At 39.4% G+C, this 23,748-nt stretch overlaps 1 protein-coding gene across 2 annotated transcripts in view; it reads left to right on the top strand.

Moving 5' to 3' along the window:
- ENOX1 (ecto-NOX disulfide-thiol exchanger 1) overlaps positions 1 to 23,748 on the top strand; it is a 220,610-nt gene that overhangs the window by 126,673 nt on the left and 70,189 nt on the right. For both annotated transcript variants that reach the window (XM_056555436.1, XM_056555435.1), the window contains exon 9: positions 17,800 to 17,984. In XM_056555436.1, coding sequence (XP_056411411.1) covers positions 17,800 to 17,984 — 185 coding nt within the window. The remainder of the gene's footprint in view (positions 1 to 17,799; positions 17,985 to 23,748) is intronic.

The following is a 23,748-nucleotide window of genomic DNA, read 5'->3' on the forward strand; positions in this document are numbered from 1 at the left end:
TTATTATTATTTTGATTCCCTCTCTTACATTCATGTACCTTGGGCCAGTTTCTTAGGAGTATAATACAGGCGTATTTCTGTACTTATTTTACGGTCACAAGTCTTCTTGAAGAGGCTTGCAAAAATCCATGTTAATGCTGCAAAAACGAAATTCATATGTTTGTAGAAGCTTATTTTCAGTCACAGAAATTTCTGCAAAAAATAACCCCAAAATTGTCTATAGTATATAACTTCTTCACTGTTGTTTTTTTTTTAATTTATTTATTTTTTTCCTTTAATGCATTTACTAGGTCAGTGCTGCAAAGTAATATCTTATTAAAATAAATGCATTGGGATCCATTGCTGGATCTTTTTATTTTCATTGGGCCCTATTCAGACAGCAGTATTCTGGTTAGTAATTTGTACCAGTATTTGTAGAAGGCCTGCACATCTTGTGTATTTTGGCCCTGCTTTAGGTTTTAGCTTAGAAATACAAATTATGCAAAATACTGACCAGATAACCTGTAGTACCTGTACCCCAGGGGGTACACACTGCCATGTCTCAAAAGCAAACCAGCAGTCGTCCCCATGTTGTGATTTTAAGTCGATTTTGGCCTTAAGGATACAGACAATTTTTTTGTTTTTTTCCTCCTCGCCTTCTAAAATCCATAACTTTTTTATATTTCCATTTAAAGACTCACATGAGGGCTTGTCTTTTGTGTGACTAGGTGTACTTTGTAATGCCATCACTCATTTTACCCTAAAATGTATGTTAAACCCCAAAATAAGTTTTGTGTAAGGAAATTTAAACAAAAATCACAATTTTGCTCATTTCGTGGGCTTTCATTTTCACGCTGTACGCTTATTGTAAAAATTACATGTTTTCTTTATTCTCTAGGTCAATACAATAAAAATGATATCCATGGTTACATACATTTCTATTATTGTACTGCTTTTAAAAAATCTCAAACTTTTTATACAAAATCAGTAAGTTTAAAATTGCCCTAACATCTCTAACTTTCTAATTTTTTTCGTATTCACGGATGTATGAGAACTAATTTTTTTGCGCCATGATCTGTAGTTTGTTTTAGTACAACTTTTGTGTATATGTGACTTTTTGATAGCTTTTTACCAATTTTTATTTGCAATGTGGTGTGACCAAAAAGCAGAAATTTGGGACTTTTTCTTTTACGTTTCTGCTATTGGTCGTAGGGGATCACTAACATTATATTTTTATAGTTCGGACGTTTACACACGCAGCAATACCAAATATGTTTATCATTTTTTATGTTTTGTTTTATTTTACTAAAATAGGGAAAAGGGGTGACTTAAAACTTTAGGGGGAGCAGATTTTTCATTTTTTTTTCCCTTTTTTTAAAAACTTTTATTTTACACTTTTTTAGTCCCCATAGGGGACTATTTATAGCAATCTTCAGATTGCTAATCCTGTTCAGTGCTAGGCATAGGCATAGCACTGATCAGCATTATCGGCGATCTTCTTCTCTGGTCTGCTGGAAGGCAGATCAGAACAGAAGACCCCAGGAGACGGATGAAGGCAGGTGAGGGGACCTCTATCCGCCATCTTGGCTGATCAGACCCCCACAGCAGCTGTATTGATCATGGCATTTGAGGGTTAGTGGTGGACATTAGCGCGATTGTTGATGTCTGCTAGGACCCACTGTGCAGAAAGCGAGCCCAGCTCCTGCACTCGATTAACAGCCGTGCTGTAAATGTACAGCGCTGTGCGTGAAGTATCTCTCTGCAGCGCCATATATTTGACGTGTGTCCTTAAGGGGTTAATAAGTGCAGCACAATGTATAATCATCGCGTAGGGTGCACTTTGATGGAAAGGTTTCTTAGCTTAAAAACATCGAGAAACATTATACTAGGCACAAGAAGAAATACATGTGACACTAAATAATATATTATAGACTCTGCCTCTAAACATACTGGGTAATAGAAAGCTTTAAGACCTTGAGGAATCAAAAAACTCAAATGGGGGTGCTCAAATGTGAATAAAGTAAACATAAGTCCATCAACTAAAAATAATATCCAAAAAGCATAACATATGCACTCACCCAGTTAAAACGTAGCATTTATTGCTTCATTAAAAATCACTCGCCGTCAGGGAACAAACAGTTCGAGCCGCAGCTGGAGCTGGAACTGTTTGTTCCGTGTCGGCAAGGGATTTTTTAATAAAGCAATAAAATGCAGCTTTTTAACTGGGTGAGTGCCAATGTTATGCTTTTCGGATATTATTATCCCAATACACTAGTGTGATCTAGCCTCTTAATTGTTGTATTCTGTATCTTTAGTGCATCTTAGAAACCCATTCATCTGTAGAGATGTAAGAAAATATGTTTCTAACATAGTGGTATAGAGTGTCTGCCATTTTTTATTTAGGGTATATAAATAAAACAGTATAAGGGTATGTTCACACAAGCGGATCCGCCGCTGAAGGACCGCTGTATGGTGCCTTTACATGTGCCCTCTCAGAGCGGCAATACGCATGCGCAGTATACTTGCACATCGCGGCAGCTCGGCCTAGCCCTTAGAGCAGGGGGAGCGGCCGCGATGTGTGCGAGTACACCGTGCATGTGCGGCGACTTGCATATCACTTCAGTGTGTCTGCTCATAGCGGTGTATTGCCGCTCTGAGCAGGCACATGTAAAGGCACCATACAGCGGTTCTTCAGCATAGGGTAGAGTCACACATGCCGTATTTTGCTGCAAATTTTCTGTAGCTGATTTTGACTTCAATGGGTAGGGAAATACGCAGCAGCAAGAGTGCACGAAAATATGGCACGTTTGACCCTACCTAAACAATATGCTAGTAATTCCGAGAAAAGCTGTTGGGTTATAAATGTTGAAGATTTAGCAAAGCAGCTATTAAGAGTGTGACCGGTATCTTAACAAAAACTTGTGCCTCAACGGTTGATCTGTGTCATTCTGCATGCGCAGCGAAACGCGTTGCATCTAATAAATCCATTGATTTTACTTGGCTGTCTGATGGTTCCTCTCTGCGCCAGACAAACTCCTGATTCCCTGGTCATTCGCTTTTCATTCACTTTACTATTGTAAATCTTGGCACGGTAGCTGTTTGTGCATACACTGCCTACAGTTGGTGTTTCTCCTTTTTTTTTTTTTTTTATTAAAATGGGTTTTATTTTGATTTTATGTGATGGATCTGACAAAGTAGTCGAAATTGGTACCAAATTATAGATTAAACAAAGACACCAACAATAACACACTGAAGGAGCTCCAAAGATCGTAGCAAAAATGGAAGCATTTGTCCATAGCATTACTTTAACCTATACACTGCACAGAGTGGGTCTTTATCTGTCATTTGGAAAAACTTTTTATATAATGTAGATAATAACATACAAATGTATCAGTGTGTTTACTACACACAAAACTTTCTTTCTTGCTGAGTCTTTACAAGGCTCGATCAATAGCGCAGCAGGGCCGCATGTACAATTACTGGATGGCATTTGCTCATTCGTTGGCTAATCACTGGCACTGGTGCACGCAATAGAGCTATGGTAAATGAAAATCCACCAAACAAAGGAACGATAGCGTGCACTCACCACATAGACTGTGTCTAAGCGTCCGGAGGTCCGGGGTCACTGGGAAGTATCAAGGAAGACGCTGAAGCACTCAGAGGCTACACCTGTCGTTTCACGCAACAATGCGCGCTTCTTCCGGCCTCCAAGGCCGGAAGAAGCGCACATTGTCGTGTGAAACGACCAGCGTGAAATGACTGGCATAGCCTCTGAGCGCTTCGGCATCTTCCTTGATGCTTCCCAGTGACCCCGGACCTCCAGACGCTTAGACACAGTCTGTGGTGAGTGCATGTTATCGTTCCTTTGTTTGGTTAATAAATTACACTTCCTTTTCTCATATGAACTTGGATAGCCTTGACCTTGGGATAATTGAAAAAAGAAATAACATATATATGTATATTCCTATACTCAGAATCCATATCCAGTGCTGCAGAGAGGAGTTTCCATTTTTGAATGGACCTCACCAGAGCTACATACTTGTCTAGCTTACGGCCAGGTCCCCAGAGCTCATTCACAGGCTGGATATGCAGTACCTAGAAATGCAATTTTTTTTAAAGTTTAATTCTAACTCTTACAATTCAAACTAGGTCATGGAATTCTGAGTATAGTTAACATTATTAAGTTATAATACTATGTACCCTGAAGAGTGTGGGCAATGGAAAGCAAGCTGTCACAGCTTGTTATATACTATAAGCCATTGCCATGCCCTATCAGCAGAGCTTTCTGCAAAAAAAGTTTAATGACTATTGGCACCTTACTATTTACATTGGCAGCCTACCATATCACTGAATCGTGGCAAAATTAACATCAGCTGCTTGTGTAAGAATCAGATTTGTTTAAAAGTGACAGCTCCTCAGTACATTATGAAAAATGAGTCTGGTCTTGTACTGCTACATCTGTTACTGAACTGTGCTTGATGATATTTTTTTTTTCATGTAATTTTCGTTCCTTATCACAAAATACTAATGGATAATATGGTGAATTATGTTTTAGAACATAGTGCCCAGGTTATTTGTTTTCTGTGAGAAAAAAAACATCAGTATATGGTGCATTAATTCTAACGATTTAAAGTATACCTGTCATTTTAAGTTACTTTTTAGGATAAGCTGCCTGGTGTGTGTACATGTGGACCAGAACTATTTCTGGCTATAAGGGTACGTTCACACTCGCAGATTTACATCATATTTTACGCTGCAATTCCACTGGTGAAGGCCCGCTCTATGCTGGCTTTACATGTGCCTGCTGGTAGCGGCAATACGCCGCTACCAGCAGGCACACTGTGATGTGCGAGTCACAGTATACTCGCACATCGCGGGAGCTCTCTGCCTAGCTCAGAGCAGGGAGAGCGGCCACGATGCGAGTATGCCGCACACATCGCTGCACTGTGTCTGCTGGTAACGGCGTATTGCCACCATACAACGGGACCTTCACCAGCGGATCCGCAGCTAAATACGCTGTGAAAATCCGCGCGTGTGAACGTACCCTAATACAACTTATATATGACATTTTTCAGTAGATTTCTGCTCTGCAGGTTTAAATGGGCACTGTCAGATACAAACTTTTGATATGTTGTAAAGCATGCAAAACCAATAGGTTTTGCAATTGCTTTTATTAGAAAATTTTCAGTATTTCATACTGAAAAAGCCAGTCATAGGTGATGACACATGGACACATACTAGTCCTGCTGTGTCCATGTGTCATCACCTATGTCATGGACACACCTCCTTGATTGACAGTTGTGAGCCCTTGATTGAAAAATCCTCGCATTGTCATCTTGTGTCCTGCTACTGTCAGTGAGGACAAGCTGAGAGTTGTAGTTTTGCTAATGCTAGGGGAGATGTGAGCAGGCAGCATACTGAGGGAGGGGGTGGAGACATGCACAGTGAGGCCACGCCTCCAGCCTTTGAGAGGAATTCAGACTAGTGAGCTAAACTAAAAGTGTAATAAAAAATAAATAAAGGTGCTAGACACATAAAATTAGATGTACATGGTCAGGATTAGGTACTGAGTGATATATTTAAAAAAAAATGTTTTTTTGTTGAATCTGACGGGTATGTTTTAAGCTATACTTTTCAGTTCTCCCAGAGCTGTTGAGCATAGCCTAATGTCTATGATGTCTCCCGTACACTGCACACAAACAGAGGAGGAGATTCTGCAAAAGCAGCTGCATTGAAAGGCATGCCAAAGCAGTAGTGAACAGTCTCTAAACTGTGTATAAAACCATGAGGTGAGATCTCTTACTTACAGAGTTGTCTCTTTGCTGTCTCTCTGAGGCTTGTGTTTCCAGGCACTCCCCCTCCAATCTGCCTCCTCTCCCTTTCCCCCTCCGTAGACTTGTATAGCTTGTAATATTATCTATGACCGAGCTGCAAGAACTAAACACAGGATGAAACTGAGCTGATTTTACAGGGTGAGTGAAAGTTTAGTAGGGAAGGGGGAGCTGGATAGCAAAAGAAAGGAGTATGTTTGTGTATGTGTGTGTGTGTATATATATACATACATACATACAGTACAGACCAAAAGTTTGGACACCCCTTCTCATTCAGAGTTTTCTTTCTTTTCATGACTATGAAAATTGTAGATTCCCACTGAAGGCATCAAAACTATGAATTAACACATGTGGAATTATATACATAACAAAAAAGTGTGAAAATGTGTCATATTCTAGGTTCTAGCCACCTTTTGCTTTGATTACTTCTTTGCACACTCTTGGCATTCTCTTGATGAGCTTCAAGAGGTAGTCACCTGAAATGGTCTTCCAACAGTCTTGAGATGCTTAGCACTTGTTGGCCCTTTTTGCCTTCACTCTGCGGTCCAGCTCACCCCAAACCATCTCGATTGGTTTCAGGTCCGGTGACTGTGGAGGCCAGGTCATCTGGCGCAGCACCCCATCACTCTCCTTCTTGTTCAAATAGCCCTTACACAGCCTGGAGGTGTGTTTGGGGTCATTGTCCTGTTGAAAAATAAATGATGGTCCAACTTAACGCAAACCGGATGGAATAGCATGCCGCTGCAAGATGCTGTGGTAGCCATGCTGGTTCAGTATGCCTTCAATTTTGAATAAATCCCCAACAGTGTCACCAGCAAAGCACCCCCACACCATCACACCTCCTCCTCCACACCAGCACACCTGTGAAGTGAAAACCATTTCAGGTGACTACCTCTTAAAGCTCAACAAGAGAATGCCAAGAGTGTGCAAAGCAGTAATCAAAGCAAAAGGTGGCTACTTTGAAGAACCTAGAATATGACATATTTTCAGTTGTTTCACACTTTTTTTGTTATGTATATAATTCCACATGTGTTATTTCATAGTTTTGATGCCTTCAATGTGAATCTACACTTTTGGGCTGTACTGTATATATAGTACAAAGTTTGTTATATTCATTTGTACTATTGATCTATGCAGTTTGTGGAAACAATCGTAACTAGTTAACACTTGATTAATAAATATGTTTGGCCTGCTTTTTCTCACTCTTTTGGGTTTTCTATGTGGCTATAATTGTCATTACAGCTATTCACACAACCCTGTCTTTAATATTTTATTTTTTTAATTCAAAGTTGTACATTTCTATGATGCCTGAACTGGTACCATATTTTATTACTAGCATGGCTCCCTTGTTGACTGGGAGTGATCTGATGATGATATGTGGGTAACAGCATTGGACTGAAGTTCCCTGGGCCTTCCAGAAAAAAATTATTTTGGGGAGCCACCCTACTTTTCACGTCCGAGGTACAATAGGGTAACAAGTGATTGGTTTCAAGGTCAGCTCCAAATGACACTGTCCTCTGGGACATCCTATTAATGGCACATTATTGTATCACAGCTTCGGCCTAACAGATAATCCTTTGATACTCTTGTGGGCCTATCCGACCCTGAGGGAGAATTAGAATACATGGCATTTTTATGTTCACAGTCAGCATATTGTATGATGGCCAGTATACTGTATATGTAAGGCTTACAACAAATCAAGAGCAGCCTCTGTCTCAATTTCACTAAAATCATACATGGTTGCTTTACTGAGCTGACAGCACCTGCAGGCTAAGGCTATATTCATATTCCCTGTATGCGGGTAGGTTACAGAGGGAATGATTACGGTAATAACATTACAGTAGGACATTTTTAATCATGCTATTCCCTAATATAATCTTTATAGTGGCTGCAAATCAAAGATAGTCTATTGTTCTTGCTGGCAGAGATACAACAGGTCATTAGATTAGATTCCTATCAGAAAATAAAGTGATATAGCATTAAAAGCTTTCACGATAATTATATTCAGAGTAGCGGAGTAGGAAGAAAAAAGCCCGCTTAACTTTTATTTTGTATTCTTGTTGCATTTTTTTTTCCATGAATAAGGCCAACATGTATCTCATTACTTATTCAGTTTTATCATTTTGCTGAACATAACAATATTCCAGCTCAATGTAATGTCATAGAGCTGTCAGATATTTCTATAAATAATAAGACATGCAGCCATTTTCTGTCTTCGGGTGTGCTGAAGCAAGGAAGAGCACCAGGATTGGTTTATCTACATAATCCACATATAATTATTGTTGATGATGCTATGAACCAGTAATTCTTATACATCCGCACTGCTGCCATCCAGTCGGTCATTTTTCACCTCCAGCATTGTACGTGAACTAACACGAGTTATCCAAGACATGGATGCCAATATCTCCAATGACAATCCCGACAGCAGGATTTCTGTTTGAAATTCACAGCAGCTTTGAATCCCAAAACTAAAGTGATCTGGAGACGCATATGCTGGAATTCCTGTAGACTTGTATGGGATTTAAAGTCTAATAAAGAAGTCAGGGAATCTTTTCTAAGCCTCCCCCTGGCTGTTCAAGGAACTATAGCGAAGACACTGAAGAGGCCTGAAAGGGGTACTCCCGTGGAAAGCATTTTTTTTTAAATCAACTGGTGCCAGAAAGTTAAACAGATTTGTAAATCATTTCTATTAAAAAATCTTAATCCTTCCAGTACTTTTTAGGGGCTGTATACTAAAGAGAAATCCAAAAAAGAAATGCATTTCCTCTGATGTCATGACCACAATGCTCTCTGCTGACCTCTGCTGTCCATTTTAGGAACTGTCCTGAGCAGGAGAAAATCCTCATAGCAAACATATGCTGCTCTGGACAGTTCCTAAAATGGACAGCAGAGGTCAGCAGAGAGCAATGTGGTCATGACATCAGAGGAAATGCATTTCTTTTTTGGATTTCTCTTTAGTATACAGCCCCTAAAAAGTACTGGAAGGATTAAGATTTTTTAATAGAAGTGACTTACAAATCTGTTTAATTTTCTGGCACCAGTTGATTTAAAAAAAAAAAAAAAAAAAGTTTTTCACGGGAGTACCCCTTTAATGATACGGTCCCTATTTTTCTTTATAACCGTTCAGTTCCCACAATGTGGACCTTTACTGACAATAAAGTGATGTGATATCATCCCTACGAGATGGGAAAACCTCTGCAACTTTGAAATTTGCATTTCATCCTAAATTTACCACTCAGCCATATCTTTACTAAACCGGATCAAATGAGGCCTCACTCTATTATTTCCTCCTTTTTTCTACTCTTTTCTACTTTTTGCCCTTTTCCAATCAAAAGGTCTCTGTGGCGAGAGTAAAAAGGTTCTACATTTCAAATGTTAGTTTGGTTGTAAATATGCCCCAGTGTCCCAGATACCACTTTCTAAGACACTGGAGCATATTTACAAATTACGGAATTTCATCATAATTTGGGTGGTTACATTCTTGTGCCACATTATTAATTTCAGACACTTTTTATCCACATCAGACAAAAAGGTGATGGCCCCTGTAAAAGTATTTATTTATTTATTTTTTAAAGGGGCTCTCCGATGCTTAAACATCTTATCCCCTATCCAAAGGATAGGGGTTAAGATGCCTGATCGTGGAAGTCCCGCCACTGGGGACCCCCGGGATCATGCACGCTGCTCCCCGTTTGTAATCAGTCCCCGGAGCGTGTTCGCTCCGGGACTGATTACCGGCGACTACAGGGCGGGCGGCGTGTGACGTCACGCTCCACCCCTCAATGCAAGCCTACGGAACACGCTCCGGGGACTGATTACAAACTGGGTGCCGCTTGCATGATCCCGGGGGTCCACAGCGGCGGGACTCCCACGATCAGGCATATTATCCCCTATGCTTTGGATAGGGGATAAGATGTTTAAGCATTGGAGAACCCCTTTAATAACTGCCATTGCAGTTTCTAAGCCAAAGTCAGAAGTGTATTCAAAATGAAGAATGGGAAATATAAAGGAAGGACTTCTGCTTCTCCTTTCTCATTGATCCATTTCTGGCTTTGGCTCAAAAATTGCAGTGGCAGGTCTCCCAAAAAACTGCTTTACTCTTGCTGATGAGTTTTTGTTGATATTACAATACCAGACACGAGTAACTGTTATTAGGTTTTAAAAAAAAAAAAAAGGTAATTTTACTTAAAATGTAAGAATTTTACCCTGAAGAATGAAAGAACCCCTGTGGTATATAGTTAATTTTAAATGTTAATGTACCGTAGGTTAAATATTAATATCTGTGAATGCCCTAATAACACAAACCCACTAAAACATAAGTAAAATATAGTTTTTTTTTATTTTGAAGGGTCCATGTGGCTGAAACCGATTACATAGTCTTATTTATTTATTTTTTTTGAAACCGTAATAATAGAATATATTATATCCCTGTAAATCCATACAGCAGAGTTTACTTAGCACGACCCTGTATCCTCATGGACTTGTTTAGTCTCGTGTGGAGACATAATGTTTACACTGACAGAAGAGTTTGTCTTCTTATTAACAAGGGAAGTAGATTCTGAGTTACATTTATGAAAACAAGAGAACTTAGTGTAACATTTGGCAGTTGTTTTCCATACATTTATTCATCTTTTTAATCTGAGCCAGAGTTAGGCTTTTTAATTTTCATATGTTAGACCACAATACATAAGCCAACATAAGAAAGAACCATGAGCGAAGCACAACATCTAGATAATAATCTAGAAATATCTGCTTTGTCTGTAATCTAACCTACAACATATGTTGTTCTTATGAAGATCATGATGTAGGCAGATCATGAACATGTCAGTATCAGGTTTTATCACTTTATGACTTCTCTGTTAGGTCATTACGATTTGACAGGGGTGTGCTTTGAAGGTTGTGTTTGTTTCAAAACCTGATAACTTTCCTACATCATCTGCATGCCTTATGTGAGGATCCACTTGTAGTGTCATGTCTGGACATTGATTCCAGTAAGGCCGTATATCTGTGTTTGGCTGATGCTTCAGTTATTCTTATTAATGTTCCCTGTCTTCCACTCGGTGGGGCTATGTATATAAAAACCAGTGCAAATAAGGACATCATCCAATCTGATTTTCACAGTTGTCTTGTAGAAAAAGGCATTTGTCTGCTGTGCTTTTCTTTGCTCTAGTTGTTGTTCTTCCCTGAATGTCTACAAAAAGCCTTCCTGCCCCCTCTTCTGTTATGTGCATGCATTATCTAAACTGCTGCATTAGTCTTCTTGGTGTTTTGACAGTTTTTGAGAATTTAAAACTTTATTTGTCACAGAGCTCACATTCTTTCTTCACATAGGCACTTATTAAGGACTTTCCACCCTCATCCACCACATTCATTCTTTATATGGCTATATCGATCTTACAAAGTTCCCAATTTTACAGTGCTTATAGGGACACAATTTCTTGCACCATTTATTTAAAGGGCTAAAAGGGTGGAAGAAAAAAAAGAAATAGAAATCTTAATCTTTCCTGTACTTATCAGCTTCCGTATACTACAGAGGAAGTTGTGTAGTTCTTTCGAGTCGAGAGCAGTGCTCTCTGCTGACACCTCTGTACATGTCAGGAACTGTCTAGAAAAAGCAGAAGAGGTTTACCATGGGGATTTTCTCCTACTCTGTACAATTCCTGACAAGGACAGAGGTGTCAGCAGAGAGCATTGTGGTCAGACTGGAGAGAACTACACAACTTCCTCTGTAGAATACAGCAGCTGATAAGTACTGAAAGGCTTGAGATTTTAAATAAAAGTAATTTACAAATCTGTATACCTTTCTGGCACAAGTTATTTAAAAAAATGTATTTGCCTTTGGAGTACCCCTTTAATGCAAAGCTAAAAGTATGTAAAAATATTATTTTCTAGCATCTTCACCTAATTTGCCTCAAACCCCCCCCCCCCCCCCCCCCCTCAGCCCGCACCCACCATTCGGAACAAAATGTTCTGAACGCTGGGGCGGTGGAGTACCCCTTTAACCCCTTAAGGATGCAGCCCTTTTTTTTACCTTAAGGACTGAGCCCTTTTTCGCAATTCTGACCACCGTCACTTTACGAATTAATAACTCAAAAACGCTTTTACCAAATATTCTGATTCTGAGATTGTTTTTTCCTGACATATTCTACTTTATTTTGGTGGTAAATTTTCAGCATTACTTGCATCCTTTTTTGTGTCTCAGGACCCCCCTGGGCGATGTGCCGGGGTGCCTGCTGAATGATTTCAGCAGGCATCCCGGTCTGGTCCCCAACCGGCTAGCGGCGGGGACCGGAATTCCCACGGGCGTATGCATACACCCCACGTCCTTGAGGACTCGGGATGCAGGGCGTATGCATACGCCCGGTGTCCTGAAGAGGTTAAGTGATTGGACGTCTTGTGTGAGTAGTAAGGTTAGTGGAGATTCTGGACCATAAGTTTCCAAATTTATAGGGTTTATGGTAAATTGTTGTCCTAAAGCATAGTTGAGTAAGAGCCTAGTGTGATATTTTTAAAACACCATTATAAATTAAATATATCCTCATGGAATGTAATTTGGTAAATTCTCTTTACTTCATCAACAATATAACTTCTGCGACTAAGTGAATTTGAGTTCCACCACCAGTCAATTATTAGGTCATATTCTTTGCTGCAGAGTCTTATAAAAAAAAAGAGATGACTTCATCCAAAATTGAAATCAGAGGCATTGTTCAAGAAAAGAATGTGAGAAGAAGCGAGAGTATTTCTTTTGTGAACATCTGTTCCTCATTATGGCATTCTCTCTCCTTCCAAGGAACACAAGATTGTATTATAAAATGAAGGAATGCATGAAAATAATCAGTAGCTAAATAACAGTGCAAGGAGCCCAATCTCTGGAAATGACACCACAGTTCCCTATATATTTTTTTCTTAACCAAGACAATTTTCTCAACCAAGACAAGACAATGTATAATGTCGCTGGGACATGTTTTATGGCCTTTTGCACTTTGCCACTCAATTTTCGTCCTATATTAGACTGCGCAATTCATTTGGGAGAAGTAATTTCCATCCCTGCATACTAATCGATTTTCTCACAAACACCTGCTATCAGTTATGGTAATAAAAATGTCATTTTAAATTGAAAACAGTCCAAATGGAGCATCCCAGGGAAATGACTTAAGTGTCATTCAATGCTACTAATGCGGTAATGTTCTTCTGTTACCACCACACTTTCTCATATCAGCATTTACATTTTTATACAGTTTTAGTCATTATATTTCTCCTTCAACTGGTGACTGCCTTAAAGCTATTGGTACTAAGAAAAGATAAAGTATCTGCACGAGTACGCATTTTTAATGGTTCTCTTAAATCCAGACTGCTGTAAAAACAATATAGTTCTGAAAAACAATCATATAAAAAGCAAAATAAAAGAGATTGAAGAATACTTCTTCGCAGATGATAAAAGTTTGTCTCAAGTTCTTCTCTCCGCACATGAAAACTTGAGTCAAGTCTGGTTAAAGGGATAGCACCCACCTACATAAAGCTTTCATATGCATTGATGGCTTGAGCTAAGATCATAATCGGGTCTGTGCTTGACATGTAAAGAAGCATTAGCAAATAAGGGCTTTTTGTGGCAATTGGGTTATACTTTATGCTCCATTCTTGCTTAACCCCTTAAGGACTGAGCCCTTTTCCACCTTAAGGACTGAGCCCTTTTTTGCAATTCTGACCACTATCACTTTATGCATTAATAACTCTGGGATGCTTTTACCGATTATTCTGATTCAGAGATTGTTTTTTTTCGTGACATATTCTACGTTAACACAGTGGTAAATTTCCGTCGTTACTTGCATCCTTTCTTGGTGAAAAATCCCAAAATGTCATGAAAATTAAGCATTTTTCTAACTTTGAAGCTCTCTGCTTGTAAGGAAAAGGGATATTCCAAATAAATTATATATTGATTCACATATACATTATGTCTACTTTATATTTGCATCCTAAAGTTATCTTTTTACTTTTGGAAGACATCAGAGGGCTTCAAAGTTCAGCAGCAATTTTCCAATTTTTCACAAAATTTTCAAAATCAGTTTTGAAGTGGATTTGAGGGGTCTTCATATTAGAAATACCCCAAATATGACCCCATTATAAAAACTGCACCCCCAAAGTATTCAAAATGACATTCAGAAAGTGTGTTAGCCCTTTAGGTGTTTCATAAGAATAGCAGCAAAATGAAGGCGAAAATTCAAAATTTTAATTTTTTACACTCATGTTCTTGTAGACCCAGTTTTTGAAATTTTACAAGGGGTAAAAGTAGAAAAAGCCCCCCAAAATTTGTAACCCAATTTCTCTTGAGTAAGGAAATACCTCATAGGTGGATGTCAAGTGCTCTGTGGGTCCACTACAAGGCTCAGAAGGGAAGGAGCGACAATGGGATTTTGGAGAGTAAGTTTTTCTGAAATGGTTTTTGGGGGGCATGTTACATTTAGGAAGCCCCTATGGTGCCAGAACAGGAAAAAAACAACATAGCATACTATTTTGGAAACTACACCCCTCAAGAAACGTAACTAGGGGTCCAATGCTAGGAAAGAAATGGCCCTTGTGTAGCTAACTGCTACTTATATAGGGTTGGGCTGAGGGGGTGGGGAAGAGTGCAGACAAAAAAAAATAAAAAATTGGGGTGCAGTGAACTTTTACATCCCGCTGGCGTTTGACAGATCTTTGGAACAGTGGGCTGTGCAAATGAAAAATGTAATTTTTCATTTTCACGGACCACTGTTCCAAAAATCTGCCAGACACCTGTGGGGTGTAAATGCTCACTGTACCGCTAATTACATTACGTGAGGGGTGTAGTTTCCAAAATGGGGTCACATGTGGGGGGGTCCATTGTTCTGGCACTATGGGGGGCTTTGTTAACACACATGGCCTTCAATTTCGGACACATTCTCTCTCCAAAATCCCACTCGCGCTCCTTCTCTTCTGAGCATTGTAGTGCGCCAGCAGAGCACTTTATATCCACATATGGGGTATGTTCTTACTCAGAAGAAATGGGGTTACAAATTTTGGGGGGCTTTTTTTCCTATGCTCCCTTGAGAAAATGAAAAATTTAGGGTAACACCAGCATTTTAGTTAAAAATTTTTTTTTTTTCATTTTCACATCCAACTTTAACGAAAATTAGTCAAACACCTGTGGGGTGTTAAGGCTCACTATACCCCTTGTTACATTCCATGAAGGGTGTAGTTTGCAAAATGGGGTCACATCTGGGTATTTATTGTTTTGCGTTTATGTCAGAACCGCTGTAAAATCAGCCACCCCTGTGCAAATCACCAATTTAGACCTCGAATGTACATAGTGCGCTCTCACTTCTGAGCCTTGTTGTGCGTCCGCAGAACATTTTACGCCCACATATGGGGAATTTCCGTATTCAGGAGAAATTGCGTTACAAATTTTGGGGGTCTTTTTTTTTCCTTTTACCTCTTGTGAAAATTAAAAGTATGGGGAAACACCAGCATGTTAGTGTAAAAATAATTTTTTTTTACACTAACATGCTGGTGTAGACCCCAACTTTGCCTTTTCATAAGGGGTAAAAGGAAAAAAAGGAGTACGGAGATAGCCCATATGTGGCCCTTAACTGTTTCCTTGAAATACAACAGGGCTCCGAAGTGAGAGAGCGCCATGCGCATTTGAGGCCTAAAAAATACCCCACAGCAGTGTTTCACAAACAGGGTGTCTCCAACTGTTGCAAAACCCCCAGCATGCCTGGACAGTCAGTGGCTGTCCGGCAATACTGAGAGTTGTTGTTTTTCAACAGCTGGAGGCAGTGCCATACAAGATGTTGGGGGGGGGGGGGGGGGAGACTGTGTAGGGGTATGTGTATAGGCAGTGTTTTACTTTTTATTTTGTGTAGGTGTGTAGTGTAGTGTTTTTAGGGTACATTCACACGGTTGGGTTTACAGGGAGTTTGAGCTGGGAGTTTGAGCTGCGGCTGAAAATTTGCCGCATCTCAAACTTGCAGCAGAAAACTTGCTGTAAACCCGCCCGTGTGAATGTACCCTGTACATTCACATGGGGGGGGGGGGGGGGGGAACCTCCAGCTGTTGCAAAACTACAACTCCCAGCATGCACTGTACATGCTGGGAGTCGTAGTTATGCAACAGCTGGAGGCACATTGGTTGCGAAACACTGAGCATTTGTTACTTAACTCAGTGTTTCGCAACCAGTGTGCCTCCAGCTGTTGCAAAACTACAACTCCCAGCATGTACAGTCTCTCAGTGCATGCTGGGAGTTGTATTTTTGCAACAGCTGGAGGCACACTGGTTGCGAAACACTGAGTTAGGTAACAAACTATGTGTCTCCAGCTGTTGAAAAACTGCAACAATCAGCATACATTGACAGGGCATGCTGATAGTTGTAGTTTTGCAACAGCTGTTGCATAACTACAACCCCCAGCATGCACAGACTACCAAAGGGCATGCTGGAAGTTGTAGTTGGAACTCCAGCTGTTGCAAAACTACAAATCCCAGCATGCCATTTGGCTTTGCATGCTGCAAGTTGTTGTTAAGCAACAGTAGGAGGTGAACAGGACTCACCTCCTGCTGTATCCTGCTGCCGCCACCGATCCTGAGGGGACCCCCCGGACCAGGGCAAGGTAGAAGACCCCCGCCGGCGTCGATCTCCGCTCCGATCGCCGTCCCGATCACCGTCCAGCAGGTCCGTGATTGGTCGGTCGTTTCGATCGATCAATCACATATTGATAGGGGATAGGTGTTTTATCGCGCTGGATCTGACCGCTGGGAACCCCCCCCCCCCCCCCCCTTGAAATCAGTGAGAACACTAATGCGCATAGCGTCGACCTAGAGATTGGGGATAAGTTCTTTTCAGCCACAGATGGCCTTTAAGTGTAGACTTCATTTGTTTCAATTTCTAAATGAAGAGGCTCAGATAATGATATATTTACAGCTATGACAATGTTCCTAAAAGTAGATTTTTAAAGATCAAGACCTTCACATGTCTAGTACAGGCAACCTTACAACTATGAAGCACAATTGAGTATATGAGGCGTAATACTGTTCTATTACATGGACTTTTTATTTATGTGCAACTTTTTATTTATTTTAGTATAAAAAGTTAAAGCTGAGACTTTTAACCCTGAGTCATAAACATTGTGACACTGACTCAAGTCAAAATAATGAAATTGTTTTACCTACGACTAGAGTATTGATAAATGTGCCCCATGGAACTTTTATCTGCACAGTGTGACTGAGAGCTATCAACCTTCATTGTTTTTATGAATGCTCCACAATTCATTGTTTTACCCAAACTGATAACAAGGGGTCCTGTGATCTTCCGATCATCTGCAATCGGTTTTGGAAACTTGCTGCAAGTGTCTCTTAAGCATTGTGTTACACACGCTGTATTATGCTGCATATTTGCTGCTACATATTTTTCTAACCATTGAAGTCAATTGTTAGCAAAATAAGCTGCATATTTTGCTTCCCATTGACTATACACAGCAAAATGCGGCATGTGCGACTCTACCCTTAAAGGGAATCTGTCAGCTCATATTTATGATTTGAGCTGCAAACACCTTCAGGTAGAACAGAACAACAATTTTTACCATAGCTTTATTTGTGTTGATGGGTTTTTCACAACTTTCCAATGCTCAAGTGTCAAGGAGGTAGGGCCAAGCTGCTTAAATGCCACAGCATCACATGCATCCTGGGTCCCCCACTCTTTACCCTGTCCTGGTTGAGCCCTATCTCCAAATCGCATTCTACAGCATTTAAGCAACTTGGCCCCACCTCCTTAAAACTTGAGCTCATTTTATAAGTTATGGCAAGCTTGACAATACTGACAAAGATATGTTTTTAATATTGTTACTCTGCCACCTATTTGGTGTCTGCATTTATATCTCCAAAAGGGTGGAAATGTAAGCAGCACAAACAAGGACATTTTGAAATGCATTTCACCCTATGAGTCCTTTGTCTGATATTGTGCTTTCTTTGCTTCTGATTTCAGCTCTAGCTGCCCAAGCTTATGCATTAAAGGAAGAGAATGACAGTCTGCGGTGGCAACTAGATGCGTATAGGAATGAGGTGGAACTTCTGAAGCAAGACCAAGGACATCATGCACGGACAGAGGAAAGCTTGACTAAGGATCAGCAGTTACAGTTTTTACAGCAAGCAATGCAAAATATGCAACAAGTAAGTCTTATGTATAGAAAAGCTAAACAAACATAAACATCACAAAATGCGAAGAGCTTTGGTACATATACATATTAAGATTAGAATCTCCCGCTACTTCAAAAACTACTGTAATTTGTGTAATAATTTTCTCCTTACGTTCTCAAAGGTCCCTTGTGCAGCTTTGAAAATATGTGAGAGTTCATTTTTGCTGCACTTTTGATTTTTCGATGCCACTTTTGGGGTTTTAAGTGCCAAAAATGACAGAGCTTTAAATTTTTTGGATTTTTTTAATTATCATTTTCCAGAAATTAATATTCATATTTCAATAATTGTGTAATCAACACTTTTTAACAAAAGTCAACAACCATTTCTATGATTTTCACACTAGTAAGTTCACACCAGTTTTTTTTATGTAAAATGGACTCTCACTCTTTGAAAATATCATGTAAGACATAAAATGTACATCAGTAATGGAAACCTCAGATCATTCTTATGTTAAACCCTTTGGATATTAAGTGAATTTTTCACACCAAAATTGGGATGAGAATCCCGAAAAAGTTTTGAATGTGTCCCCAGTGTCTGTCTAAATAATTTGGTCTTTTAAAGACTATCTTTAGGGGTAGAAAAATGTTACTTTTGGCCCAGGGGCGGATCCAGCTGATTTTTGAATAAGACGAATAATAGCTGCACATCATGCAGGCCACAGCTAATTTTCACATCACTCATCTAAATGTGCAAACTACACTAGTGAGACTAAAAGGGAAATCAAAATGTAATATATAAAGTGTCCACCTGCTTTTTCAGTGACCACTATACCAGTATACAAGCCCCAATATATCCACTCATACATAATAATTTACCTTTATACAATGACCACATAGTAGTCAGGTGCTATGTCTATTACAAGAGAACAGTTTTGATTCATTCACAGGCAGAATATATAACAGTTATATTGGGTCTGTCAGCTCTCGTGACCTGTCTGTTGTAGTTATACTTGTATGAATTTACAATTCTGGAGCACCGTTTATTACATCTCTGCACTGTGCTATTCCTCTCATTTTCTCTTAGAAATAAGCAAAAAAATTATCAACTAGATGTTACCATTCCGTCTTGTCATAAAGCTGTGTCACGGCCTTGCTGACGAATTTAGATTCTTTAGGGACACTTCCTTTTGACAACGGAAATGGTAGCATCAAGTTGTAAACTAGGCTTGGGCTATGCAGATAATGTTGTGCCACTACCAATATGAACTTATGTTAAATCTTATTATAAATTATTTTTTATTACAAATTGTCAAGTGAAAGCTGCAGTCCAAAAAAATGCAGTTGACCCAGATTTACCAATCTGCCTGAAACCAAAGCTGGCTTGGTTTTGTCCATAACAACCAATCACAGCTCAGCTCTTATGTTAACAGAGCTCATTGGGTAACACTGCCAGACAAAAAGTAGGCGATCAAACAATCTTTCAATTGATAAACCCCCCTTTTTTTTTTTTATTAAAAAATATTTTATTTTATTAAAATAAATACATAAACTAATTTAAATAAATTTTGGTACTAGTGCATCCATAACAATATGTAAAATTAAGTTAACTTATTCATACCACATGCGTGGTGTAATAAAATAGGGCTTTTCTATTTTTTTAATTTACCCTTCCCCAATTAAAAAAATAAATGAATGAATTACACAATAAATCATACATACCCTATGTATGATATAGTACTATATACGTAGTACTGAAGAAATTATAGGCCTTGGATCAATATGTTGATGGAAGAATACAACACATATGGCTCCTGGAATGTGACAGAAAAATTGCTTATTTTTCTATAAAGCACCATTTTATTCTAGAAGGTAGAAGGAATGATCCACTCACCTCGTCCAGTCAGCACTGCCCCCACTCCAATAGCAACAACAAAGTACGTCACGTGACACAAAACGCATCAATGTTTGCTTTTCCTTGAAAGGTTGTTCGCTTTTATCCTGGCCGTTGTCCGTTGTGACTTTTACGTTTCTGAATACAGTGAAGATATTATTGTTCACTTTTTCCCAAAATTCGTTCTTGATTATTTTATTCTGATAAAACCAAGGAATAGGGAATAAGATGTCTAATCGCAGGGGGCATGTTGCTGGGCCCCCCACGATCTCCCTGCAGCACCCGCATTATGCTGCATCTCCAGGCTCGAAGTTTCCGTGACTAGAGACGTTATGTAACGCCACGCCCCCCGCAATCATGACGACACGTCACGGCCCCTCCATTCATGTCCATGGGCGGGGGGCATAACATGTAATTGTTACAACATGGTAAACAGAAAAAACAAACTGCAGTGGTGGAATTGCTTTGATGTTCTTTCCTCTTTCCAAAGCAATATAGATACACGTAAATCAATAAAAAATGCGTACAGCAAAATGAAACAATTAAAAATGCAACACATGACCCAAAAACAAGCTGTCATACTGTACATTTACAAAAAAAAAAAAAGTGCCGCAAAAATGAATTTTCACATTTTCAAAGCAGCACAAAAGGTGTGAATAATATCGCTGGAACAGAAATTACAGCAGTTTTGGAGAATCTCCCCCATTGTGTCTATCCATTTTCTCTTAATTATCCACTATGTAACACACGGACTGGTCAGATCTGCCAGTACAGCAAAAAACATTGTTCGATTACATTTAGTGGTTTTAATAGGTGGAAATATGCTTTCTGAAAGTCTATTAAAGTATTGTTCAGAAATGATAGTTGTTGTAACAAGATTTATTAGTCATCTCAAAAGAATGTAGCATACAACTAGATAAAGCAAGCAAATCTGAGATCTGAGCTCGTTTCTTTATATAAAGACAATCCAGTGAGGTTATCCAACTGGCACCAACTACAAAATGAGTCAAATATGACCTCAACAACAGTTGAAAAGTTCAAGAGATGCATTATTCATTACAGTTGGCAACAAAAAAATATGTCTTTACAAAGTAAATTTAATAAGAATTGTGGAATTTATAGAAGGAAAGGAGTTTGTTATAATTCTTCATTACTGAGAGCATTAACCAGACCTGTAGATTCTGTAAAATAATGCTGAGGTTTACTATACTGTACATACACATTCAATTACATGAAAATGATATGTATGATCACCATCTGTTGGGTTACACAGACTCAAGGCGAGAAAAATATGTAGCTCAACAGAGGTATCTCGTTTAACGCCTTTATGACCGGGGCAATTTTTGTCTTAAAAAGGTACTCCTCCCCTAGACATCTTATCCCCTATCCAAAGGATAGGGGACAAGATCTCTGATCTCGGGGGTCCCGCCGCTGGGGACCCCCGCAATCTCAGCTGCGGCATCCCAGACATCCGGTGCACAGAGCAAACTTTGCTCCATGCCGTAAGACTGGCGATACGGGGTGGAGGCTCATGACGCCACGGTCACGCCCTGCTTGTTCCGTCACAGCCATGCCCCTTCAATGCAAGTCACGAGCGGGGCGCGGCCGAGACGTCACGAGCCTCCGGCGCTGCACCCAGCACTCTAAATAAACGCAGGGACATTGGGGGGGTCCCGATCACCTCTCTCGATACAACACACATTGGTCCTAACAGGTATGAATTTCTCCACAAAGCTCACTACTTTTTCTTTGCTCATCTGGGAACCCTATGCATAATTTTTTTTTTCTTTTTTAATTAAAAGGCACAGCAGTTGCAGTTTTTTGATGCTATTATTTTAAATCAAAGTAAGAAGTGGAAACAGCAAAAGGAGTAGTAGAAGTTCTTCTTTATATTACCTATTTCTTTTCAATATACTCCTGACTTTGGGTAAAACTGATTGAAAAACTGCCATTAAATATGATGCAGAATTTTTCAACAAACCACCCTAAAGGAACTGGCACTCAAAACCAGAATCCAGCTCACCATTACGCTTTACAAGGAGTCTTCTCAATTCATGAAGGCCCCACCTCATTGTTTACTGGACTCAAAGAATCTTCTGCTAATATCTTGCCAGATACCAAGAGTCATGTAGGTAGCTGGTTTTAAGGTTATGACTTTGCATGTATTACAGATACTCATACATATACATATACATGGGAGACAATGCGAGAGATATATCAAAACCTGTTTTGACAATTAGCCCATAGCTACCAATCAGATGGCTTGTTTCATTTTTTTAAAGGCCCCTGAAAAATAAAAGAAGCGATCTGATTGGTTGCTTTAGGCATCTGGTCAATGTTTCTTCTGTACACGTTTTGATGAATCTCCCCCCAATGTGTTGTTTTTACTCAATGATGATCTTTAAAATATTTGTAGTATCAATTGCTAAGTATAGTAGATATGGTTAACACGTCTTATCTGTCTTCTAACTGTACCACATTCTGTAAGCCCATTGCTCTGTGGATATCTAGAAGTTGAAGCTACATAAGTAAATAGGCACTGTCATTTTAACTCTAAAAAACAGCTCAATTCCATCCTGAAAGACAAGATTGTCTATAAGCTCACTGTTAGATCAGGTTACAAGCTTCCTATAAAAGTCTACCAAGGGGGGATATGTAGAGATGGGGGAATTATCCAGAAGCGAACAGAGAGACTACACATAGACTACAGGAGTTTATATTAAGTTAAAGATCTTACATTAGTGCTGGTTTCACAGCTTACACTGTCCCACTGCTCTATAATGTCAGTCATACTGCTGCTGTGATACGTTAAGTCACAGGGGCAGCATCCCATTCTGTGTGTGTAGAGTATAGGAGCCATGACAGAGTTTAGGCTCCACCCACAAGGTCAGAGACAACTTAAAAATAGAGATGAAGCCTGCAGAAGGGAAAACTGGTAAAATGCCAAATACAAGTTATATAATGGACAGAAATGTACACACAGTAACTTACCCTATTCTTACCCAACGTATTCCATCTCTTTTGTGAATTTCAACATTCTTTTCTCAGTAAGTTGAGAATCGCTGCCTGTTTTAACTTCAGTTGGTTTTCAGTATCTTTAAAACTGTCTTTTTAGGACCTTGCACACCACAAATGACATGGTGCACTTCAGTTGCAGGACTTCTGCAATTGGATTATGCATCAAGTATTGGCAGGTGTTTCTTTTACAGTCAAAATGAATGAATCAACTTCAATTATATCCTAGGCTCCGCAATGTATTTCTCATAGTATTAAGAGCTCCTTAGACAATACTGGAGCAAAGGTTTGACAAGTTGTCCACATTGCTACAGTTTGCTTAATATTCGTAGACAACCAAAACCAGGAATTCCTAGTGATAGCGCTACTACAGTTTGAGATCCTTTATGCAGTGTACAATCCCATAAGACAGTTTATCACAATATAGATTTGGGATGACACTTTTTAAATTGGTAGATTGCAGGACAGTTATTTCATTCTGTAAGTGAATATCCAAGGTTATGTTCATTTTAAACACACTCACATGCTGCTTGCCTGGCCTCAACATGGCAATGTGGATTTCCACAATTGTTTTCTTTTCACTTGCAGAAACCACATTTTTTTCATGTATCTTCTAAGGAATAAGTACATAGTAGGATTTAGCCTAATCCTAAGTAAAATTCCCTATATACTCATAGTTCTGTAGTTTTAGTAACAGACATTGAATATGTACTGGGGCTATGCACAGCCTATTCTTTGTGACAGTGAGTAATTACAATGTCCCTCTGTAGTTTGTGTCTCAATTGAGCTGTAGGAAACATTACCCCTACACTATATATGGCTGAAAAGTGCTACAAAAGGGCTAGTCAATACCAAACCAATCACCCTTCTGTGACTGTCACTATTCTTCTAG

Source organism: Hyla sarda, chromosome 2 (assembly GCF_029499605.1).
Source record: "Hyla sarda isolate aHylSar1 chromosome 2, aHylSar1.hap1, whole genome shotgun sequence".
In the NCBI taxonomy this organism is placed as follows: Eukaryota; Metazoa; Chordata; class Amphibia; order Anura; family Hylidae; genus Hyla; species Hyla sarda.